This window comes from Vidua macroura, chromosome 10 (genome assembly GCF_024509145.1).
Source record: "Vidua macroura isolate BioBank_ID:100142 chromosome 10, ASM2450914v1, whole genome shotgun sequence".
NCBI lineage: Eukaryota > Metazoa > Chordata > Aves > Passeriformes > Viduidae > Vidua > Vidua macroura.
The window spans coordinates 1931782-1951337 of record NC_071580.1 but is presented as its reverse complement, the minus strand read 5'-3'; the positions used below and the strand labels follow the sequence as shown (position 1 = coordinate 1951337).

General features: G+C 44.4%; 1 protein-coding gene across 1 annotated transcript in view; it reads left to right on the top strand.

Moving 5' to 3' along the window:
* The first annotated feature begins 720 nt into the window (after window positions 1-720).
* The window catches only part of PPM1L (protein phosphatase, Mg2+/Mn2+ dependent 1L), a 69263-nt gene continuing 50427 nt past the window's right edge, over window positions 721-19556 (top strand). The window contains exon 1 of the mRNA XM_053986272.1: window positions 721-1288. Coding sequence (XP_053842247.1) covers window positions 890-1288 — 399 coding nt within the window. The 5' untranslated portion in view covers window positions 721-889. The remainder of the gene's footprint in view (window positions 1289-19556) is intronic.

The window sequence follows — 19556 nt, the reverse complement described above, 5'->3', positions numbered from 1 at the left end:
CTCTACTCTCTGTTTAATAATTGACAAATTCTGCTTTGTTTCCGTTCTGACTGCGAGCTTGGAAGGGAATTGGGGAGCACGTGAGAGTCAAGTTCATCCTTTAGAAGAATCCCAGGATGGTTTGTGTTGGAAGGGACTTTAAGTGGCACCTCATCCTATGGGAAGGGACACTTCCCGCTATCCCGGGTCGCTCCAACAACACTTTGATTAAATAATTTCTTTAATTACTCTTTGATTAAATAATTTCATTAAATTTCCTGATTAAAAATATTTTTATTTTGATTAAGATCACTCCGATTAAATAATTTTAATTACCCTTTGATTACATAATTTTAATTTTTTTATTTTATTTTTTTTTTAAATTTGATTTTGATTCAAATCCCTTCCATTCAATAATTTTTTCCCCTTTTCCTGGCTCAGCTGCCGGCCTACAACTCCCAGCATGCCCCACATCCGCACCGGCGCGCTGCCGCGGGGGCCGCCGGGATTTGTAGTTGAGCGGCGCGGCGGGGGCGGCGGCCGGGACGCTCCGCCCGGGTGCAAGGAGGGCGGGCCGGCGGCGGGGACACGGGACGCAGGTACCGCGGGCGGCCCTGGCAGCCACCTCCCGGGCCGAGCCGCGGCGGGCAGCGGCGCTCAGGAGGAGGCATCCGGCGGCGGAGGGCTCGGCGCATCCATCGGCGGGCCCGCGCCCCCGCGGCACGGACGGGGCGCCGCGGGGCCGGGGCGCGGCCGCCCGGGAGCAGCGGGAGCGGAGCCGCAGCGGAGCGGAGCGGAGCGGAGCGCGGGGCTCGGCGCTGCCCGGCCGGCCGAGCATGCACTGAGCGAGCGGCCCCGGGCTCGGAGCCGCCCCGCTGCATGGTGTGGGGAGACCCGGTCGCGATAATAAATGATAGAGGATACAATGACTTTGCTGTCTCTGCTGGGTCGGATCATGCGTTACTTCTTGCTCAGACCGGAGACCCTGTTCTTGCTGTGCATCAGCCTGGCCCTGTGGAGTTATTTCTTCCACACGGATGAGGTGAAAACCATTGTTAAGTCCAGCAGGGATGCGGTGAAGATGGTGAAGGGCAAGGTGGCCGAGATCATGCAGAATGACAGGCTCGGGGGTTTAGACGTGCTGGACGCTGAGTTCTCCAAGACCTGGGAGTTCAAGAGCCACAACGTGGCTGTCTACTCCATCCAAGGCCGCAGGGATCACATGGAGGACAGGTTCGAAGTAATCACCGACCTGGTGAACAAGACTCACCCCTCCATCTTCGGGATATTTGATGGGCACGGAGGAGAGGCAAGTGCTCAGCTGGAAAAAAAGCAATAATACAACACCACCAAAAAAAAAAAAAAAAGGGGGGGTGCGGGAGGGAGGATGGTCCAAGGCAAGGCGCGGATGCGTTCTCACCCACCAGGTTTGTGTGGTTGTCTTGTACATTGTGGGGAGGGGGATTTCCTTGTTTTTTGCAGGGGGGCGGACGTCTCTAAAAAAGAGCTGTGTAATCCTCCCTTCCCTTTATCCCTCCTTACCCCTTCCGCGCTCAGCAGGGCGCAAATGTGTCTCCAGCCCCTTTGCCCTTTGCAGTAGTAGAGGTTTAATTGAAGGAAGGGCTGCTGGAGGTGGCTCTGACGTGCGTGGAATAACGATGATGAGCACAAACTCCCCGGAGTCATCTTTTGTTACAGCCAAGTGTGGTGTGATGTGATTTTGGCAGCGGGCTGGCTTCTCCCCCGGACAGAGCCGGGCTCATCGGCAGAGGTGAAACAGGAGCGCTGCTGGAGGAGCCCAGAGTGTGTGTGTGTGTGTGTTTAAAATGTGCTTTCGGTAATTCCCTGTCCAGGGAGCGAGCGTGTGGAAGCGTGTGGAGTTCGTGTCATTCCAAGCGCGCTGTCGCTGCCCCGCTGGAAAAGGCAGCGAGGGCGGCATTGTGGCGCTGGGGAAGCGCTGGCTGGGATGTTCCGTGCCTTGCGGGTGACAGATACTCGGAGCTGCAGCCTCCTCTGCCTTTAGGATGTGCTGCTGCCACGGCAGCTCTTGGTGTGGCACAAGGCACGCGTTTCGTAACTGTGGGGAAGGGAGGACGAGGAGTTTGTCCTTGTGTGGCAAAGCGGCTTCCAGCTGGGCGGCAGAGAACCTGCTGGGGTGATGGGGAGAGATGTTGGGAATTTCCTGGGAGAGAGGGTGTTCCTCCAGCTGCCCGCCCGCATCCAAGAGTCCAAATCCTTCCTGGAAAAGCTCTGGCAGTGCCCAGGCACTCGCGGGGCACGGGGGTGGCAGCTGCTGAACCCTGCTGAGCCTGGAAGGGCTCCTGGAAAATCCAGGCCCTGGGCTCGGCGTCGGGAGCCGCTGCCAGGCTTGGGGAGGCACTCGGGCTCTCCTCGCAGTGTCAGCTGTTTTGCCCCCTTTTAAATTAACACGAACTCTTTGGATATTGAGGTTTGTCAGCTGCATAAAAAACGCTGAGCCCTGTTTTGGGTTGGTTGTTTTGTCTGATTTCAGGCGGGGCACAGCCGTGCCAGCTGCTCCTGGCATTCTCGGGCCAGTTCGCCGTCCCTGGGCATTGGAGGAGCGCACGGGTGGGAATGCCCACGTGTCCCAAAGTGTTCCCAAGCTTTTCCCGGAGCCCTGAGCAGTTCACGGGGGCCATCTGGCCCTTTTGTGCCCGGCAGGGAAGGTGCCTTTGTGTCAGCTGGGTTTCCCTGTGGGAACCGAGCGGCCCCAAACAATCGGGGAAGTGTCTGAGCGCTGGTTTTAAACACAGGACTCCGAGGCTCTGGGATCCAGGGTGAAAGGGGGATCTGATTGCTTTCATTAATTTCCTAGCTGGCCCTGCACAAGATGGCAAGCTGAGGGTGTTAAATAACCCCCAAGAAGCAACAGGGAATGTTGGCGTTTAGTTAATGTGCCCCGCGGATATTGCCTGCTTTGTTGGGCATTCTGAAATTCCATCCATGGCATGCATTAATGTTGGGTCCGTGGAAAACTCATTGGCCCTTTGTGTTCTGCTTCCCCAGAACTTGCTCTGATGGATTCAGCGGCAAAGTACAGGGAGGTTTTCTTAATTTTGAAAGGTTCAGCAGAACTCTCCACGAATCTTTCTAAATTTAGTGGTTTATAAATGTATCCGTCTCGCATCTGTTATTCATAATGGAATCCTAAGTGTTCTTCATGGCCTTTTCTCCTACAGAAATAAATCGAGGACCTAATTAGTTTCGAATTTTAAATTTTGGGTAAAACTGTTCAGAAGAACATGAGCTGTGTGCTGTGCATACAGGAAAAAAAAAAAAAAGAAATAATGAGGAACAGGTTCTATTCTAAGCAGGTTTTGTAATTTTGAGTAGAAAACAAGGGAGAAGAAATAAAAATTTATGCTCTTATTTAACGTCTAGTACGTAATGCTACATTTTGAGTCTCTATTTGAATGGGGGGTTTGTATGTCTTAATTTATTTTAATTTTTTAAAAACATCAACTACTCTGCGAAACACTTCATCTGTGCACGTAGCGAAGCCTTTGTGAAGGTTAAGTTTTCCATATGGGCTCCCATTAAATCTCTTTATGTATATTTAAAGAATAAAGAACAGCTGATCCCTGGGGTTACGTGTGAAACAAACTGTTCTACATGGGGAGATTTTTTCTTTTTTCCAAACAGCCAATACCAGGAATGAGATGCCCAATTAATTATTTCCAGCTATATGCAAGGGAGCCTGTCTCCATTAATTACTTCCTGCCATATCCCATTGAAGTGGAAGGATGGAGGAGCACGATTCAAGCAGCTTCAATTACTGTGCGCTGCTAATTTATGAAGATTTCTGAGCTTTCATATCACCAACATTTGCATAAATTCTGCTTTTCTCTTATGTCATTTCCTCTTCCAGCTTCCAGTTATAGCCTGGATAGGTTGGCAGAGATTGCTTTGGATTTTGTGGGTGGCTTGAGAGAGGAGTAAGCAAAAATAATTATTAATGCTCTGGTTTGCTGCAGTAACTTCTGAAAGGCAGGAATATTTCAGAGAGAAAATTGGATGTGGGGTGTGTAGTGCAAGCTTTCATTAAAAGTTAGTTTCTTGGAGATATAATGATGATGATGATGATGGTAATAATGCAGAGCAAGCAGAGGTCAAAGAAGTAGATTTAGAAAGAATAAAGAAAAGTTGCTGCCTGTTGTCTCACTGAATGGCTTTGGCCAAAGGATCAGCCTTCAAGGTGATTGAACTTACAAAAGAAAAAAATTTCTGTTCTCTCATCAGCTTCTTTTTAAGGTTTAAAAATGGCTTGAGTGCTTTTTTTTTTTCCTTGCCCTTTTCCCTTTATTTAAGAATTTTGGGGCTGTCCAGGCTGGAAGATGGAGCAGTGTCAATCTCCACAAATGACCAAATAACAAATGATGAGCTGAGAAGCTGAGCAGAGGAAAGGCTGCTTAATGAGAATGATTTCCCTATTTTAACTACCATTTACTCTCAAATATTTAAGGTTTAAGCACACAGTTTAATGAGATCTCAGCATTAGACAAGGGCAAAATAGCTCAGCTCCCATCTGCAGTTTTATAGTTATGGCTTTGCTGTAAATCATCGGGTTTTTCCTAACCCTGTGGGGTGAAGGTTTTAAAAATAATTATGGTAATAGATAGTACCTTCCCCTGCCTGGGCTTGTTTGCAGTTGTAAACGGATGTGGGAAATTACAGCTCAGTAACTGTCTCATAAAAAATGTCTCTTTTTATTTTCCTCCACCTCCTGCACGGGGACATGGCAAGACTTGTCCCTCATGATGTGTAGCTGTGGGTAAGAGCTTTTTCTCCCTAGAATAATTGGGTTCTGGAGCTGCTGAGCCAGTGTCTTAGGATGGAAAATACACCTTTTTATTTTTATTTTTTTATTCCCAGCACAGGGAAAGGCTGGGGAGCTGGAATGGGGAAGCAGAGAACGGTGTGGAAGTGGCTCAGGACCTTGGAATCGGCAGCGCCAAGGGCTGGCAGAAGTCTGTGGTTACTGATTAACTTAGAAAGACACCCAAAAAAAAAAAAAAAAAAAAAAAAAAAGGGGGGAAAGGTCAGAAGATAAAAGTTGGAGAGTCCTGAGGAGCCTTGTGTGAGGCTCTGGAAAGGGGAATGCTGAGGTGAGGCCTGGAGGAGAGGGCAGTGTGCCAGCTGTGTTTGGATAAACCTGCTGTGCATTCCAGCCCAGCTCTCTGATCCCAGCAGCAGAAGGTGTTTGTGCTGTGCTGAAAGGAGAGAAAGCTGCCAGTTTTGCCATTTCAGTTCATTTTTTGGTGTTTTGGTGGTTTTTTTTAATCTGCTAATTCTCATTCCAGCCCCATCCCTGTGATGCTGAACTACTTAAACAATCTCAGCAATGAAAATTTATCTGTCAGGCTTTTGAGTCAAGGCCATTCAGGATCGATGGCTTGGGATTTTATAAAAGGTAGGAATAAATCAAACAACAGCTTTGGAGTTTCTCTGGATGTTACAGCCCAGTTGTAAGGTGAAGTCTTTGAGGGTTTGCAGTTTTTAAACAGAAACTGCCAGCATGGTTTTCCTTTTATAGTCATTTCCTTTGGTTTCTAATCTAGAATCCCCTGCAATGTGCCCAAATGTTTGAATAAATATTTACGTAGGTGAGGTCACGTTGATAGGCAAGTCCCAAATCTGCTTATGAATTTCCCTCCAGTGGCCTAAAATACAAGTCAAAAATGATCTGCAGGAACATTCCTGTCATTTTGTTTAGTTTATCTAAGTTTTATTCTTGCATGTCATGCTGCAGGATTATGATTTTCACCCTACAACACCATGCTGATTCGATTTAGGGTTAAACTCTCCGCTCATTTGCTGTACAAAAATTGATTAAAATGCTGTAAAAAGCTGCAACTGGAAGGAGAAACTTTTAATTGCTGCATTCAGGGCTGTATCATTGGGTGTAGGGTTGAGCCTTTTTTCACTTTTGATAAAAATCAAGAAGTCAATTAATTTCTAATGTGTTTTGCCAGCTTGTTTTAATCGCTCTTTCCCTGTCTGGGCTCTCAGGCTGCCGACAGATTGCCACTGGTTTAATGAAATCAATTTTGATTATAAGTTGCTTTCAGATTATGAAAGTCATTGAAGTTTTCCCCGTGAATTGAGGAACTCCACGGGACGTGTTCCTGTTGGGAATTGCTGTGGATGGGGAGGAAACAATCTTGGAGCAGTGGGATTTTAATCATTTCTGTTCCATAGCTCAGGAGTTTGGATATTTTTGTGTTTAATAGTGAGAGAAAAATAATGTTTAATAATGTGAGAGAAAAAAAATTCATGTCCTCTGTCGTGTGGGTTAATTAAACCAGCAGATTGCTCTGCCTCCAATGTCCTGTTTCCAGCAGCTCTTTTGGATCAGACTAGGATTTCTCCTCCCTCCCTTTTTGCTAGAAACCCAAATATTTACGGTGAAAATTGTGCCTTAAAACCGAGATTTGGCTTCTGGCAGTTTCACTTTTGAAACAATCTCCTGGCACGGGGTTGCTGTGTTTTGCTGCTGCCTGGTTTTTGCTGGTGGCTGCAGTTTCCTGCAGCACTTTTGGCACTGTGGGGATGTCCCATGCTCATGGCAGGATTCCCATGCGCTGGATTTGGCACTTCTCGATTTTTTTCTTCGTCTTCTCAGGACTTTTCAGCCCTGCCACTCTTCACCTGGGGTTTTGTGTCTTCCTCAGCACACAGGTGTTGCCTGCTCTGAAGTGAAATTCCACCTTTCCTCAGCCCCAGGAGCCTTTGGACGCGTTGATCCGCTCAGGAACGAGCGGGGTCGTGCTGTGAGATCAGCCAGGTTTTGGGATCCATCCCTGGAAGTGTCCAGAGCCAGGCTGGACAGGGTTTGGAACATCCTGGTCCCTTCCCATGGGGAAACCCCAAACCATTGCAGGAAAGGCAATCCAGGGGTACCTGGCACTAATTGTTCTTAGGTCTCGAGCTTCAGAGGTTCAGGCTTGCTCTTCCCTCAGAGCACAGCCCAGAGACACTGACAGATCTGGCAAAAGGAACAAAACGCTCGTGTGCTCCTCCTGCTTTGAATCTCTGCCCTCGCAGGGAGACTCCCCAAACCTCATTTAAGGGCAGCAGCTGCTCTGATTATGCACAGAAAGCCACACGCCTCTTGCTCCCATTTTTCACTGCAATATTTTTCGGTAAATTCTCGAAGTTTTAAGTGAAGTCACCACCCTTTGGGCCCTACTGCACCTCCTGCTCTGTGCCCCACTCCTCACCCCCATTCCTCATCCCTGCTGGTCCTGGGGCCACACTTGTGTCCCTCATCCCACAAACACTCAGGGAATGCTGTGTCCCAAGGAGCTGTGTCCATTCCAGCCCTCCTGGGATGGATTGTGTGCTTGAAAACAGAGTTTGGAACTCCGGGTTCCCCTTGGCTGCTCCTCCTGCTGCTCAGGTTCACCCGAGCCCAGCCCAGCTGGCCAGACCAGTTCCTCTGGCTCAGCCCCAGCCCAGGAGCTCTCCCAGGCAGGAGAAGGTCATCAACATTTAATGACCCTTTTTCTTTATGAGCCTGTAGAGTTTCACTTCGCCCAGAAGCTCGTGAAACAGCAAAGGCAATCCCGAAAGGAAGTTTTCATCCTGACAAAAATGTCCGTGCTGGATCTCCAGGCTGTTGTCATTTGTGTCTAAAATCAGGAGTTGTAACAAGTTGCAGATTTTTTTTTTCTCTTTTGGGCTGTTTTATGTGCTTTTACTCCTGTTTTTTAGCTGGTGTTAAATGCTGATGGTTCTATTAAAGCAGTTTAAAGCTCGTGCCAAAAGTAGGTTTCATTTGAAAGCAGCATAGCTTTGAAAAAATGCAAATTTCATTACGGTTTACGAGACAAAAAAGGTTTGCAGGTGCCAGAATACTGACAAATACTCAGAGTAAGTAAGAATGGTAACTTTTAGTTGAAATAACTGCTCATCTATGCAGTGAAATTTATGTTTATGTGGCAAACAAGCTTGGACCAGATCAGGCCTGATCCAGGAAGGATCAAGGGAAATATTTTGGTCCTGCTAAAAACCAAATAGAACAGAAAATCGTTGTTAAGAGCAGGCTCTCAGGTCTGGAGTGGTTTGCCATCAAATAATGTGGATGGAGAAGAAATTCACCTTTCTTTGTACTCCTGTGGGAAAACCATCCCAGCAAAGCAGCTGGTGGTGGATACAGTGAGCCGGGATCTCGGGATCAGGGTGCTGGGTGAGAGCAGAGTGGACAGAGGGAAAGAGGGATGAGGGGAAGAAGGGATGAGCAGAGTGGAGAAAGGGAAGGAGGGATGAGCAGAGTGGACAAAGGAAGGAGGGTGAGAAAAGGGGACAGGGAGAAGGAGGGATGAGCAGAATGGAAAAAGGGAAAGGGGTGAGCAGAGTGGATAAATGGAGGGATGAGCAGAGTGGAAAAAGGGAAAGAGGGGTGAGCAAAGGGGACAAGTGGAGGGATGAGCAGAGTGGACAAGGGAAGGAGGGTGAGAAAAGGGGATAGGGAGAAGGAGGGATGAGCAGAGTGGACAAATGGAGGGAGGGATGAGCAGAGTGGACAAAGGGAAGGAAGGATGAGCAAAGGGATCAAGAAGAAGGAGGGATGAGCAAAGGGATCAAGAGGAAGGAGGGATGAGCAGAGTGGACAAGGGAAGGAGGGTGAGCAAAGGGGACAGGGAGAAGGAGGGATGAGCAGAGTGGATACAGGGAGGGAGGGATGAGCAGAGTGGACAAAGGGAAGGAAGGATGAGCAGAGTGGACAAAGGGAAGGAAGGATGAGCAAAGGGATCAAGAGGAAGGAGGGATGAGCAAAGGGATCAAGAGGAAGGAGGGATGAGCAGAGTGGACAAAGGGAGGGAGGGAGGGAGGCAGGGGTGAGCAAAGGGGCCAAGGGCAGGGAGGAAGGAGTGCCTTTCTTTGGGTCAGGCCCCTCGCCAAGCCCCCAGAGCAGCGTGGCAGCACAAAGGACTGTCCTGCTGCTCCTGCAAAGTGCCTGTGATGCTGGAACATCGCCTGCTCTCATCATCTGCGACCTTGTCTGCTCCCCAGCTGTGGGAGCAGCTGCCACCTCCAGCCACACAATCACAGGACGTGTTTTCACTGCTAAGCCACGGCTCCTCGTGTGGGCAAACCTCAAAGCTCCCCTGGAGAAATGAGCACTTATTTGCATTTACTTTCAGCACCAAAATGTTATCCCTTGCAAATTTGCTCATTGTCATAAGTGTTGATAAAGCCTCTTTTATTTTTTTTTCCTCTGAATCCCCTTCAGGGGTAAACATTTGATTTTTATTAAGTTCTGTTATAATAGCTGAAGCTGTCATACAGCACTGCTTTCAATCAATATGCTTTTTAATGTAATAAATCTCTTTACTTTTTCATTCTCTTCCCGATGGAAAACTCCTGGAGGGTGTGAAGTATTTCTTCAGAGGGAAAGCGTGTGGCCCATAATACAGCTCTGTGCTGTGCCACTTCTTTAAACTTCATTTTAAATGGGAATGTGATTTATTTCCAGGTAATCTGTGCATGCACTGCATTTCCCCTGGAATGTGTGCTCCCTCCAGACAAACACTGAGGTATAGAAATATCTCATTGTGGCTGGCATGAAATAAAATCTCTGTCCAAGGCTGTGTGCTTCAGGGATGAAGTGTGGGAGCAGGAGCAAGGGGAGAGGGAACATGCTTGTCTCTTTAGTGTTCTTGATGTTTATACCCCTGAGCTTTCATCTGCTTTCCTGCTTTGCAGTGTGAATGGGTTTTTTTGATTTTTATCCCTTTTTTTTTTATTACTCAAGTGGTTTTGGAGATGTCTAGGACATTATGTAAGATGTAGAAGTGCTTGTCATGTTGTTGTTTTTTTTTTAATGTGGCATATATGTGATGTGGTTCCCGTGGTTTTATGGCTGTTGGGAAGCAGGGAAGTTGGGCAACAGTCTGGATAATCCCACCAAACAAAACTAGTTTTCACTGGATATTTATTCCTAATTATCTGAAGTTTGGCTGTGTATTAATAGTTTTGGGAGAAAAGGGGAACCACAGCTGAAGTTTGGCCCTTTATTGGTGTGGAAGGAAAAGGAAATCCTGGCTGAAGTTTGGTGAACAAAGGGAAATCACATCTCAAGTTTGGCTCTTTGTTGGTGTGGAAGAAAAGGGGAATTAGACCAGGAGAAGTAGGAAAATCCAGTCTCCAGCTCCCAAGGAGCAGAGAAGCAGCAGCCCTGGGAAGGAGACAATCCCATTTTCCCAAAGTGGAGTTAACTCAGGGATGTGCACTTTGGTGGAGATGCCAAACTGGTGGAGTCCATCCGACGCCTGAGGGGCTGGATTTGTTGTAGGTGATTCCCATGGTCAGGATGATCCTGGTTTTCCCTCAGAGCTGCATTTGTTATAGGTGATTCCTGGCTCAGGATGATCCTGGTTTTATTTGGTGCTGGATTTGTTGTAGGTGATTCCCATGTCAGGATGATCCTGGTTTTATTTGGTACTGGATTTGTTGTAGGTGATTCCTGTGTCAGGATGATCCTGGTTTTATTTGGGTACTGGATTTATTTTAGGTGATTCCTGGCTCAGGATGATCCTGGTTTTATTTGGTACTGGATTTGTGTGTGAGGTGATTCCCATGGTCAGGATGATCCTGGTTTTCCCTCTGTGCAGGCTGGGGGAAGCAGCAAGCCCCCTGTTTTGGCACCTCTCCTTTGTGGCTCTCAAGAAAGCCCTTCCAGTGTAACTCGGGGTGTTTTGGGCACTGAACTTTGCCCTCTTTGTTTCTGCCACACCTCTGCCTTGCTGCTGCTCAGGACAGAGGGAACAAAGTGGGAGCAGCTGCCTGCTCCATGGTGCCCGTTGGCATCACCCAGCAGAGGAGAGCAGCCCCCCGTAAATATTAATGCCAGGTGCTGCTTCATTTACAGAGAATTTGGGGTGGCACACCCTCGTTTTCTTAAATGTTTGATGCTGTCATCTAAAAACCATCCCTGAAGTTTGACTTTCTTCAAAGCCTCAGGACCGCAGTGCCAGGAGTGGTTTGGAAGTGAAGCAGTGACGGAGCTCTCAGAGGACGAACGTTGCATGAAAGATTTGTAATCCTTGGCAATTAGGAAATTGTTGCTGAGGTTAATGGGGATATTATTTTTAACTTTGAGGGCAGGAGTAATCTCCTGCCTCCGGGATAGAATTATTTCAATCAGTGCTTTAAATAAGCACTTTCTGTGGTGGTTTAAACTGGCAAACATTTAAATCATCAACCTGAATTCTTTTTTAGCTGTTATGTATCCTGATATATTCCCATTATTTTTATTTTGCATTGAGGCAGAATGGTATTTACTTCTATTCAGTTGTGGGAGGTTGGGGTTTTTCCCTGTTTTTCTCTTTTTTTGTGGGTATCATTACTGTAAGTAAAAGCAGAATGAAAAGCTAAATAAGAAGCCAAATACTGTGATGAGATCAGGAACCTTCTCCTCAGACTCCATTTATTACTGGAATTATAGACAGACAAGAATTGGAGATAATTCTGCTCAAGGTAACCACAGCTCCAAAGAGAATGATGGCAAAATAATCAATTATTTTTAAAAAACACACTCTTTTTTCCCCTGCTTTTAGGAGAAACTCCTGGTAGGAGCTGGTGACCACTTCAATATCTCTATTTTTCTTCAACCTTCAGAGGCAAATACGTGCTGTTTACATCTATAATTCTAATTAATTATCATATTAGGGTGATAGAGTATATTCTAAGACTTTGAAAAATAAACTTTTAAATAGTTTTATTTGTAAACTATTAAAAAAAAAAAAAAGTAAGGCAACTTATGTGCCTTTTTGTGTTGTGTCACAGCTCCAGGCAGTAGCTGGGGTCAGGCTGCAGCACTGCTGGTGATGGGTAGAAAAATACTCCAAGTAAATTTAAATGTAAGGAATCTCTTGGGATGTATTGGAGCACTGCAGGCTTTTCAGCTGCCTGAGCTGGAGTTTGTGTGTTCTGAAGTGCCCATGCAAACATTCCACTGAGAGCTGAACCCCAGACAGCCTCAGATGCCACGGCAGAGGAGCCAAAGGAAGCGTTTCCAGCTGCAGATTGGAGAGAGTTCTCCCAAGTGCAGGCTTTAAAAGCTTTTCTGGCACAGTGGTGTCCATCTGATTAAGGAGAAACCTGACAGAGAGGGAAGGTGGTGTGGATGAATAATAGGAGAGGCTGTAACCTCAAACCTGTTGTAGAAAAGAGATATTTTTACTGGAATGTTTTGCTGAGTTTCCCAGCACCTCCAATTGACAGGAAAGCTAAATACAATTCCAGTGGCAAGCACCATTCAATTTAGACTTTTTTTTTTTTTTTTTTTAATTCACAAATTGAAAACTTCACATTTTTTTCTGTCTCAGTGGCTTTAATTGACCTCCCTGGGCCTCTGATTGGGAGTCTCTCAAAAGTGGGTCACAAAAACATGTTATACCTCTGTGAACAGGTGTTTCCAGCTCATTTTACAGGCTCACATTTCTGCTCATGTCTCTTGGCTGCTCTCATACAAGTCAGGAACACAACTGAAAATAGAAATTTGTAGTCCCCTCTCTTGTTTTCTCCCAGAGGCAACTGCTCTTTTTTTTTTTTTTTTTATTTTTTTGTGAGGCTGCCCCTGTGTGCCTTCTGTTATTTCATGTGACACCAGCACCTTCCTGCTGGGCTCTGCAGGTCCCAGGTTCTTTGTTTAATGGGATTATTAAGAAATTAATGGCACCTAAAACAGAGCAGCACCAATTCTCATTCCAGATCATGGATCTGGTTGGATTTTTCACACCAAAATGAGAAACCTTGATTTGAACCTGGGTCAAGCCCTGAGCTGTTGGTCATGTTTTAGGTGCATTTTGGTTTGAAACAGTGAGTTTAGTTCAAAGAGTGATCTAAATAGGCAGGGTGAGGAAGTGAGGCTTTTTTATCCCAGCCTTCCTCTTTTATGTGCAGGATTTATGGCATTGTGAGACAGCACAAAAAGAGCTTGACTTCTTCATTTATCAAAAAACAAAGTGAAGATCTCAGCAGTCCAAAGGGAGGTTTGAGGGAAAGTTTAAAAACCAACAGTGAAACAAATAAAAGTATTTTCCTTTATCCAGAGGTGTGGTGGTTTCAGGACACCCAGGAGTGAATTAACCCCAGCACTGCCAGCCCTTCTCTCTGAGAACATCAGCCCTGAGCTCGCCTGTTCCTCAGGAACAGGACTTGGTGTTCCCTCTCCTTGCCAGCAGGAGCCTTTCCATGCAGGCAGGATCTGAAAATTTGGAATAATTTGCCCCCTCTCTGGAGCAGCACAAAGGAGAATCTGCAAGAAATGAAAGTGTTGCCTTCAGCTGCAGGGCTGCAGGGTGGGTTCCTGGGGCTGAACGCTTTCTTCTCTCTCATTTTCTGCTGTTGAGACTTAAAAACATGCCCTGGAAAAACTGAAAATCTCCTGGGAGCTTTTCATCCAAGAGCCCAGCTCCTCAGGGAACGGGGATGTGGGCATGGGCAGTGTGTTCTGATTTAAATAAGGAAAAAAAGGTTAAATTAGGGAACATAACAGGGTTTATTCTTCTGATGGAAGCGCTCCAGAAGATGGAGTTCAGTGGTTTTTTGGTTTTCACTTTCAAAGTTACCTCACTAAAAGATTTAAAGCCTCCTGATCTGTCTTGAATTAAAGTTGTGTATTGCAAGAAAACTGCTCTTAGCAGTGAGGGGCATTTCAAGGTGACCTGGGATGAGTTGGGAGCAATAAAAAGAAATTAAATTAATTACATTGTGGCTGAGGTTGCCTGTGTTTTATCCTCCCTCTGCACAGCCACACGAGGAGAGGAAATCAAATGAAGAAAGCTGAACAGGGTTTTTATTATTGCCTAAAGCTTAGACAGCTCCACGTATTATTTTTGTGCAGCAAGAATTGGTGACATGTTAGGGAGAAAAAAAAAAAAGAGAGAGAGGAGAGAGATAATGAATGGTCAAAAGCAGCAAATATGTAAATATTTTGTAGGGAGAAGTAATTAGTGGTAGGAATGAGCTCACACTCAGCCCTGGGCTGCCAGAGGATCTCGATTCCCTAATAAACAGTTTGGAAACACATCAGAGGTGCCTTTTTTCCTGCACTCATTAAGCTGTTCCAGCCAGGGGTGGCATTATTTAAATGTCAGGGTTCGAGAGCGTGCCAGGAAAGTGTTTAGGGGAGGGAAATGCATCAAAACACTCCAGCAAAGCTTTTCTTGCCCCCGTGTGTCTGCAGGTGGCCACGTGCTGCGAGCACAGCTCCCATCCCTGTTCCCTGGGGATTTGTGGCAGCAGCGATGTGCAGCTGATAACGTGGGGTTATCACCGAGCCCTCCCTTCTTCTCTCTTTCAGGTGGGATGATTTTCACTGTCCGAGGCCATCTGAACCTCTGGGAGTTAGCAAACATTTTAATTAGAGCTTATTAAGGTGATAGAGTATATTCTCAGGCTTCGAGAAATACATTTTTGTTGATAGTTTTAGTTTTAAACTTAAAAAAAAAGAAAAAAGAAGAAAAAAAATTTGCCTTTTTGTGTTGTATCGCCGCTCTGGGCAGTGGCTGCACACGGGGTCAGGCTGCAGCTCTGCATGTGATGAGTAGAAAAAATATTCCAAATAAATTTAGGGAATCTCTTGGGATGTATTGGAGCACTGCAGGCTTTTCAGCTGCCTGAGTTGGAATTTGTAAACGTTCACTCTTTCAGGTGGGATGATTTTCAATATCCAACACCATGTGAATCTCTGGGAGTTAGCAAACATTTTAATTAGAGCTTATTAAGGTGATAGAGTATATTCATAGGCTTAGAGAAATACATTTTGTTGATAGTTTTCTTTATATGCAATTAAAAAAAAAAAACTTATTTTCATTTTTATGTTGTATCACAAGGGTCAGGCTGCAGCACTGCATGTGATGAGTAGAAAAAATATTCCAAATAAATTTAGGGAATCTCTTGGGATGTACTGGAGCACTCCAGGCTTTTCAGCTGCCTGAGCTGGAGTTTGTATCCATATAAACATTCACTCTTTCAGGTGGGATGATTTTCACTGTCCGAGGCCATCTGAACCTCTGGGAGTTAGCAAACATTTTAATTAGAGCTTATTAAGGTGATAGAGTATATTCTCAGGCTTCGAGAAATACATTTTTGTTGATAGTTTTAGTTTTAAACTTAAAAAAAAAAAAAAAAAAAAAAAAGAAAAAAAATTTGCCTTTTTGTGTTGTATCATGCTCTGGGCAGTGGCTGCACACGGGGTCAGGCTGCAGCTCTGCATGTGATGAGTAAAAAAAATAAAATTAGGGAATCTCTTGGGATGTATTGGAGCACTGCAGGCTTTTCAGCTGCCTGAGTTGGAATTTGTAAACGTTCACTCTTTCAGGTGGGATGATTTTCACTATCCGAGGCCATGTGAACCTCTGGGAGTTAGCAAACATTGTAATTAGAGCTTATTAAGGTGATAGAGTATATTCATAGGCTTAGAGAAATACATTTTGTTGATAGTTTTCTTTATATGCAATTAAAAAAAAAAAACTTATTTTCATTTTTATGTTGTATCACAAGGGTCAGGCTGCAGCCCTGCATGTGATGAGTAAAAAAAATATTCCAAATAAAATTAGGGATTCTCTTGGGATGTACTGGAGCACTGCAGGCTTTTCAGCTGCCTGAGCTGGAGTTTGTATCCATATAAACATTCACTCTTTCAGGTGGGATGATTTTCTATATCCAACACCATGTGAACCTCTGGGAGCTAGCAAACATTTTAATTAGAACTCATTAAGGTGATAGAGTATACTCCCAGGCTTTGAGAAATACATTTTTGTTGATAGTTTTATTTTTAAACAACGTTTAAAAAAAAAAAAAAGGCAATGTATTTTCATTTTTATGTTGTACCACAAGGGTCAGGCTGCAGCCCTGCATGTGATGAGTGGAAAAATACTCCAAGTAAATTTAGGGAATCTCTTGGGATGTATTGGAGCACTCCAGGCTTTTCAGCTGCCTCAGCTGGAGTTTGTGTATTTTGAAGTATCCATATGAACATTCACTCTTTCAGGGGGGATGATTTTCACTATCTGAGGCCATCTGAACCTCCTGGAGTTAGTAAACATTTTAATTAGATCTCATTTGCATCAACTTGATAAGAGTAGAGCTGTTGTAAACTGCAGCTGGATTCCAAAGGGGCCAAAGTCAGGCTGGGCTGAAGTGTCAGGTGCATTCCTTGGATACCTGGCACTGGAAATGGGGCTTTTTTATCCCAGCCTTCCTCTTTTATGTGCAGAATTTATGGCATGAAGGGGCAGCACAAAAAGAGCTTGACTTCTTCATTTATCAAAAAGCAAACTGAAGATCTCAGCAGTCCAAAGGAGGTTTGAGGGAAAGTTTAAAAACAACAGTGAAACAAGAAAAGTCTTTTCCTTTTCCTTTTCCTTTTCCTTTTCCTTTTCCTTTTCCTTTTCCTTTTCCTTTTCCTTTTCCTTTTCCTTTTTCCTTTTCCTTTTCCTTTTCCTTTTCCTTTTCCTTTTCCTTTTCCCTTTCCCTTTTCCTTTCCTTTCCTTTCCTTTCCTTTCCTTTCCTTTCCTTTCCTTTCCTTTCCTTTCCTTTCCTTTCCTTTCCTTTCCTTTCCTTTCCTTTCCTTTCCTTTCCTTTCCTTTCCTTTCCTTTCCTTTCCTTTCCTTTCCTTTCCTTTCCTTTCCTTTCCTTTCCTTTCCTTTCCCCTTTTCCCTTTTCCCTTTCCCCTTTTTCCTTTCCCCTTTTTCCTTTCCCCTTTCCCCCTTTCCCCTTTCCCTTCCACAGAAAACCAAAATCAATTCATTTGTTAATTGAATTTTGGTAAAGATAAGAATATCTGCTCTGTGTGAGAGATTTTAGTACTAATTACTCATTCTGTGGGTATTAGGTTTTCTTATTTTACATGCAGCTTTTTAAACCCTTATGTCTCAAAAAACCAAATTCTGAATGGAATTTAATTGTCTGGATTTAGTTGGTTTTGAAGCATGAGCAGGGAAGTTTGCAAAGCGCTATCTCTGGATTTCATCAGAGTTAGTAAAGCATTTTTCCTGGACAAGGAATTTGCATAGAAATTCATTTCATGAATCAAGCGTGGGGAGAAGCATTTGTGGGTCACGGTGTGGATGTGAACAGCAGCAGCTCGGGCTCCAAAATCCTCCTGCTCTATTGTAAAAGCAGCTTGGTTTTTTACCCTGAAAATTCATTTAATAGAGATTTATGCACAGCTGAGAGGGGTCATCTTTAAAGTAAAACCAGTCCTTACATCTGGATTGTTTCAGAAATAACCTGAGCAATCTGGGCCAGTGGAATGAGATGATCTTTAAGGTCCCTCCCAACCCAAGGTGTTGTAGGATCAGTGATTTTTAATTTATTTATTGTTACAGGTATCCAAACTGCCTGGAAGTGATGCTTCTCCTCCAATCCTTGCTGTGCCAAGGCAGCTGCAGGTGGGAGAGCTTCTTGGAGTAACTTTTTGCTCCCGTTTTGTAAAGTTTGCTTTGCCCTAAAATTGAAATTCATCAATTTTTTCAGATCGCCCATAGAGGGAAAAAAAGTGTAGATTTATCTTGGCTGAATAATGGATGAAATCCTGATGCACTGCAGGGTCTGAGTTCTCCAGGCTGCTTTCTTTGCAGGGCGTGGATCTGGATGAGATGGAAACAGCACTTGGAGACCAAAAAACCCCCAAGATTTAGCCAGGGTGTGAGGAGAGATGAGAAAGGGCAGAAAGAGGCTGGGGCTGCAGCTGGATCCAGTTCATCCCTGCTTTTTTTTTTTTTTTTTTTTTTTTTGGGATGTCCAGCACTGTTGCCTGTCCTCTCCTGGTTCTCCCAGCTGGTGTTTGCAGCCCGTGCTTGGCTGACAGAACGTGAGTGGAATGACAACAATTTCTGATGTCAGGGAACGCCCTGGGACCTGTTCAGAGCCTGGGTGTCAGTCCAGCAGAACAAAACCACGAGGGGAAACCCAGCTAAACAAAGCTTGGTGCCTTAGGGAAGAAAAAGTGGAGATTTCTGTAGCAAAAATTAAAAATACTCCAAGGAAACGCTGTGATATTTCCCCAGCTACAAAGAAGAAGAGGTCCCACTGAAAAGTTGCCTTTTGAATTTATCAGAGCCAAGTGTCAGGAGCTGAAGTCAAAACCACGTGGGAGGTGAAAAATCTGTGGGCATTGTTGGTGTTCAGGTCTGTTAGTCAAGAGGGGCTGGAAGATTTGTCATTTTAAATTGTTCCAGGTGAAAACTTGGATTGGCACGTGAGAGGCTGAGCTTTTGCCACATGTGATGTTCCTGCCCCCAAAATGGGGTGCTGATCCCAAAACCTCCCCTCACTGATCCTTTCTGGGGCAAACCACAGCCTGCCTTCCAAATATCTTGAGTAGGTGCTGTAAACACGAGCCTTTACAACCATTTTTGTGTTGGTGGATTGATTAGTGCCCATCTGGAATTAATCATGTCTTAAGATGTGAATTCTCTTCAGAGAAATAATGCAATTTAATTTTTAAAACGTGGATGTGATCATTTTCATTTTATACTCATTTCATATTCACTTTATACTCACTTCATACTCATTTCATACTCATTTTACACTAATTTCATACTCCTTGTCATACTCTGATTATTTGATCTTTCTCAATCCCAGTAAATAACAGGGTTTTCCTGGAATGCTTTAGGGTTGTTTTGAGGTAATGACCATCCTGTGGTAAATATTCACTGCAGAGCTCAGTGCATATTTCCTTTTCAAAAAGTTAATGTTTGAAAAACTTGCCATTAGTTCTATGTTGAAGGAAGGTAGCAAAGAAGAGAAAATTCTGCTGAAGTGTAAAGGCTGTTAATCTCAAACAACTGCAGGTTTTCAGTCTCAATTTTATTCTTTCTTACTGTACCAAAACCACGCTGTTATTATTAAGTTTCTGCACTTAAAATTATGACTATTTTAGTTTATTATCTTTAATAATAATAGTAAATATTATTATTATTAAGTTTCTGAACCACTCTGTAGAAATCATGCAGATGAAACTTTTTCTTTTAATTTTTATTTTTTTAATTTCATTTTTATGTCATCAATTGAGCAGCTGTGTTGCAAGCAAACATCTCATTCCAAGACCCATGGAAATTCACTTTTTGGAAATGACCATCACAGCTGTGATGCAAACTGGAGGAACTTCCTATCAGAGCAAGAGTGCCTGCAAATTAATCTCTTTTTTTTATATATATATATAGAAATGAAAACAAATAGAAACAAAACCCCTCTGTAATTTGATAATATTTTGACTGGACAAGCAATTTCCTTCAGGCCTCAGCAGTCCAATATAAATAAAACACCAGAATTGCTGCTCCAGGAGGTGTCTGCAGCAGGATCTCTTTGGGATGAGCTCTTGCTCCTTGTTTTTCCTGGCAGAATTGATGGGATGTTATTCCCCATCTTCTTTTTGCTTTCTCCTACATTAAAAAAAAAAAAAAAAAAACCTTCATGTTTTTGTGCAGCCTTCATCCTCTGATGGTAACAGGGAGAAAATTCCCATATTCTGGGAGCACCTCCAGTGTCCTGAGTGTGACAGCACATCCCAGTGATGGTCACAAACAACCCCTCCCTTG